The 4,472-nt window shown below is 40.2% G+C and overlaps 1 protein-coding gene across 1 annotated transcript; it reads right to left on the reverse strand.

Moving 5' to 3' along the window:
* Positions 1-204: 204 nt before the first annotated feature.
* On the reverse strand, positions 205-1,823 carry LOC138892479 (uncharacterized). The gene is made up of 4 exons (XM_070176198.1): positions 1,535-1,823; positions 1,382-1,420; positions 525-1,271; positions 205-389 (listed from the first exon to the last, which is right to left on the reverse strand). The coding sequence occupies exons 1-4, from the start codon at positions 1,821-1,823 to the stop codon at positions 205-207; spliced, it is 1,260 nt and encodes a 419-aa protein (XP_070032299.1).
* Between the last annotated feature and the right edge of the window lie 2,649 nt (positions 1,824-4,472).

A 4,472-nucleotide genomic window follows, 5' to 3' on the forward strand; every position in this document is an offset into this window, starting at 1 on the left:
AGGATACAACTTTGCAAATCTCTAGAATCTGACTCCCTATTAGAATAAAACTGGGTTCATTTGGTACCTCAAACATAACTATCTTTGCATGACAACCGACGATAGCATAGCAAGAATATAACCAATCCATTCCCATCAGCATGTCAAAGTCAATCATATCAAGTATAATAAGGTCAGCTAGAGTATCTTTACCTTAACTCGAATCTAACAAGCACGGTACACGTATTCAACTAATAGATACTCTCCAATAGGAGTAGCAACTAGAAAAAGATCATTCAATAGCTCAGGTTGTCTACTAAACCTCAAAGCAAAGTACGAGGACACATAGAAGTGAGTAGATCCCGGATCAATCAACGCAAGTGCATCAAATGAACAGACAGAAAGAATATCTGTAACCATAGCATTCGAGGCCTGAGCATCCTGTCTAGTAAATGCAAAAACTATCGCCTGACCTCTACCAGAATTCCCTTGTCCTTGATTCACAATAGCACGATCTCCAGCACCTCGACCTCAATTTCCTGTACCTGTAACACCTGAAGTATTACGAGTGGTCTGAGTAGGTGCAGTTGACTGAGTAGAAGCCTGGTTGAAATTCCTCGGAGGCTGAGGGCAATCTCTCAAGTGATGTCCCAACTGGCCACATCGAAAGCACTCTCCAGTCAGAACACGACACTGGTCCAAATGTGATCTACTACAGGCCTGGCAGAATGGAGCAGTGGCATATATTTGCCCAGAATTACGATGTCCAGATGATGATGATGGTCCCCTAATACCCTGTCTGTAATGTGGTCTGTATGCAGACTGTGAAGACAAATGTGTCCCTGTCTGAGAACCCTGCTGCTGTTGTCCCTGATTTCCTGCTCTGCGATTTTCACTAAAATCGCCATTAAAAGATCCTCCTATCTTGGTCTTCTTACGTAATTTACTACCTGCACGCTCATCACGTCCATTATTTTCAATCTTTCTAGCGAGATCGACTGCATCAGTGTAGGACAAAGTCTTCATCTGTGGGGCTACTGCAGTGTATAGACGACCAACCAACCCATCAAAAAACCTTCGAACTCGAGCTTCATGGGTTGACACTAAGTAAGGAGCATATCTCGCCAGATTAGAAAACTTCATGTTGTAGGTTGACACATCCATATCTGGAGTCTGAACCAATCTCTCAAAGTCTCTAGCATATTTTTGCCTCAGGCTATCCGGAAGAAAATAATCCATAAACAACTTACTGAACTCGTCCCATGTCAGTGGAGCTGCTCCTGCTGGCCTTCCTAGCAATATAGTTTCATACCATGTGTTAGCCATATCCTCCAGTTGTATGCTGCGAGCTCTACGACCCTCTCACTAGAACATCCTAGATCACGTAATTACTTGAGTGTACCATCCAAGAAACTTTGAGGATCTGCTGAATTATCAGAACCTGTGAATTTTGGCAATTTTAATTTCATGAACTCTTACAGGGATACCTCCTTATTCCCGAAGGTTTGAGTATGTGCAGGTGCTTGTGACTGTAAAGTAGCCCGAGGAGCTAAACTTCCACCCTGAGTAGGCACCAATACCTCTAACACATTCAATAGCCTTGCCACTGCGTCTGCAGGTAAGGTAACAATAGGTAAAATAGTTGGCACTGGTGATGGAGCGTCCTGAACCCCCTGTTCTTGCACTTGATCTGGCATAGTAGCTTGGGGTTGACCCATGTTCCCAATTTCAAGTTGAGGAGCAGCCTGTCTTCTAGTTTGATGAACTCCAACTTGACCGCCACCTCGGGTAGTATCACGTCCAGCACCACGTCCCGCAGATGAGAGTGTGCGTGTCCTAGCCATCTGCGAAAGAAATACTCCAAAATCCATCTCAAGTTATCTCAACGCACGATCAAGGAATGAAAGAAGGGGAAATATCCTAAATGCTTAGTAGCCTCAAGATCATAAGTATGGGCGCCTACATACCCATGAACCAGACTCTACTAAACATTTCTTCATGACTCGGGACTTAAAGCCTAAGCTCTGATACCAACTTTGTCACGACCTAATTTAGGGTCGTGACCAGCGCTTAGGAGCAAGTGCTCCCAAGAAAGCCTTATCGGTATTTTACAGAAAAACGGACAGAGTTTCCCCTATTTTTGGACTATCCAAAAATTTTTTCTATCTCATAAACAAGTAACAACCAACCAATATTCACCTAAATCCGTCACAATCTTCATCAACTAACTACCATCGGGTTTCCACTAATATTACCAACCTCCACAATAGAACCAAAACCAACTCTAAAAATACGAAAAGAAAGTGTAATACTAGTAACTAGTCCATATCAACAAATGAGTACTCACGACACTAAAAAGATAACGATGGAGTAACTCTAAGAGTTCAAAAGAAAAGACTATAGCAAATAAATAAAACTCTTCGCCCACGCGAACGAGTGTGAGGCTCACCAAGTACTATCAACTTGTGTGCTCTAATTAACGAAATCCTCGCATGCGTCAATTACTGTCTCTGTAAAAAAAATAACGGAGAATGAGTCGCTAGCTCAGTAAATAATAACACTTAACCACAACCGTTTTTATTGGGGACAAGTCAGAAAATATGCTAGTATGTTAAATAGAAAATATCATAAAATGCTCTTTCAAAAATAATAAATAATTTTTAGTCTCATCATATTTTTCTTGTAGTATAATACAATTGACGAGGATAGCATTTCTCTTCTGCATGTCCATGGATTTTTGAAAAATCCAAACATCTTAGAGATAGATAGAGAGGTAGTTGGGAGCCATTCTTTTGCAGCTAGGATACGTCCGTTTGATATCCAAAAACTGCTCAGCAACAGTCGGATAAGTGGGGAATGTTGGGGTGAACCAGAAAAGTTTGGGTAGAGCCGGATCTAAGCGTTGGCTAGGTAAGCGTCCATCAACGAAATGCTTCAGGGAGTTGAAAATAAGCATAAATCCGGAGATTCCCGAATAGGGCAACCTTTCAAACTGCTGCTGAATCCATGGGCAGGCAAGAGACAACCTAGTAATTTTTGATATCATTTATCTACTTTGAAATCATTACTATTATTATAATTATAATATAGAAATCCATTTCCAAATATTAGAATAAATATCTGACGAAGTAGAACCATCTCTACCAAGCTTATCTCCCCAACATCAAAGTGAGACTCCATCCAAATCTGCCACTCCTTAGGCGAGGCCTTCTGTTCTATGAACACCCCACCACTAAATGATTCACTTTCAAGTTCTCGCCTCCGACCCGAGAGAATACAGGGTCAAGCCAAGCTCTGACCCTCCTAAATGGTGATTGAATAAATCCTCCTGCGGGTCAAGGGCTTTTTTCACCCGGAGAACTTATTGGATTATTGCGAGTAGAACGAATGGGGCGCGCTTTGGTCTACTCGACACGAATTCCGCGTTAATGAAACAGACATAGATCCAATTTTTTACTTTTTTGGATTCCTTGGAATTTCTTTTTCCTATTCCTGGTAGTATCAAAACACTGGAAGATGGTTGGGGTGACACGCCTGAATACCCCACAATCAATCCACAAGGCTTCAGGCGACTGGAGCAACCTTTGAAGGGGCTCGGCCTTGTTCACCCTTTCAGCTAAGTATCCCGCTTTTTATTCAGTAATAAGCTCGGTAATCACTGTATAATATCAATATTCATATTTGGGAGGTTTCAATGAACGGATCATATAATCAGTATAACTGTGGACTTCTTTGCAAGAAATCAAATATAACGGTAGTCCCTACTCGAGGGAAAATCAGTAATAGTATGCCAGTTCTACCTTCCCACTAGCGAGGACTGTAACTATAATCGGTAATTATAAGGTGCACCAGGTCTAACGAACCCGCCGTTAGCTACGATATCCTTCAAAGTCTACTCCCATTTATACTTGTCTCTGTAATCCGTATATACTCATAAAAAAATATTTTAAAACAATATAGGGCATTTCGGTTCTTATCAAATCATATAATTTTATTTCGATAACCGTAAATTCAAGTAACGGTAAAACTTATCTAGTGACAACAAAAATATTTAAAACAACGGTAATCATCTCAAATAACTATTTCAGTATCGTATCGAGTAAAAGACTTGTCCCACATGCAACTCAAAATAATCTGTAACATATTCATATTAAAAATCATATGTAAATCATGCAAGTTATGAAAACACAAATTGAGGTAAGATTACTACTCGCCTCTTGATGCCAACTGGCCAGAACTCGACTTCTTATCGATCCAAATGCTCAATTTGTGTGCAATCTATAAGTCAATATAAGTCTAGTGTTACCACTCTTGAACTCTATAATCTATTTCACTTTCAGTAGATTTTTGTTTTCCCTGTTATAACCAACAACTTGGTTCCACTTTATCGCATCCATTAGACTATGTATCATCCTTTTTAAAAAAAAGGAAAATAACTATCTATCGCTAATTTACTCTTCCAAACTTAAAATTTTTTGTACTACTCCTTTACT

Source organism: Nicotiana tomentosiformis, chromosome 5 (genome assembly GCF_000390325.3).
Source record: "Nicotiana tomentosiformis chromosome 5, ASM39032v3, whole genome shotgun sequence".
Taxonomy (NCBI): Eukaryota; Viridiplantae; Streptophyta; class Magnoliopsida; order Solanales; family Solanaceae; genus Nicotiana; species Nicotiana tomentosiformis.

What these genes read in the sequence shown, in the direction of transcription:
- LOC138892479 (XM_070176198.1), bottom strand. Translation starts at nt 1,823, where the DNA reads ATGGCTAGGACACGCACACTCTCATCTGCGGGACGTGGTGCTGGACGT. An exon ending in GGTGCCTACTCAGGGTGGAA is followed by an intron (nt 1,421 to 1,534) that starts GTTTAGCTCCTC and finishes CAAAATTCACAG; the next exon opens with GTTCTGATAATTCAGCAGAT. An exon ending in TCCTCAAAGTTTCTTGGATG is followed by an intron (nt 1,272 to 1,381) that starts GTACACTCAAGT and finishes CTATATTGCTAG; the next exon opens with GAAGGCCAGCAGGAGCAGCT.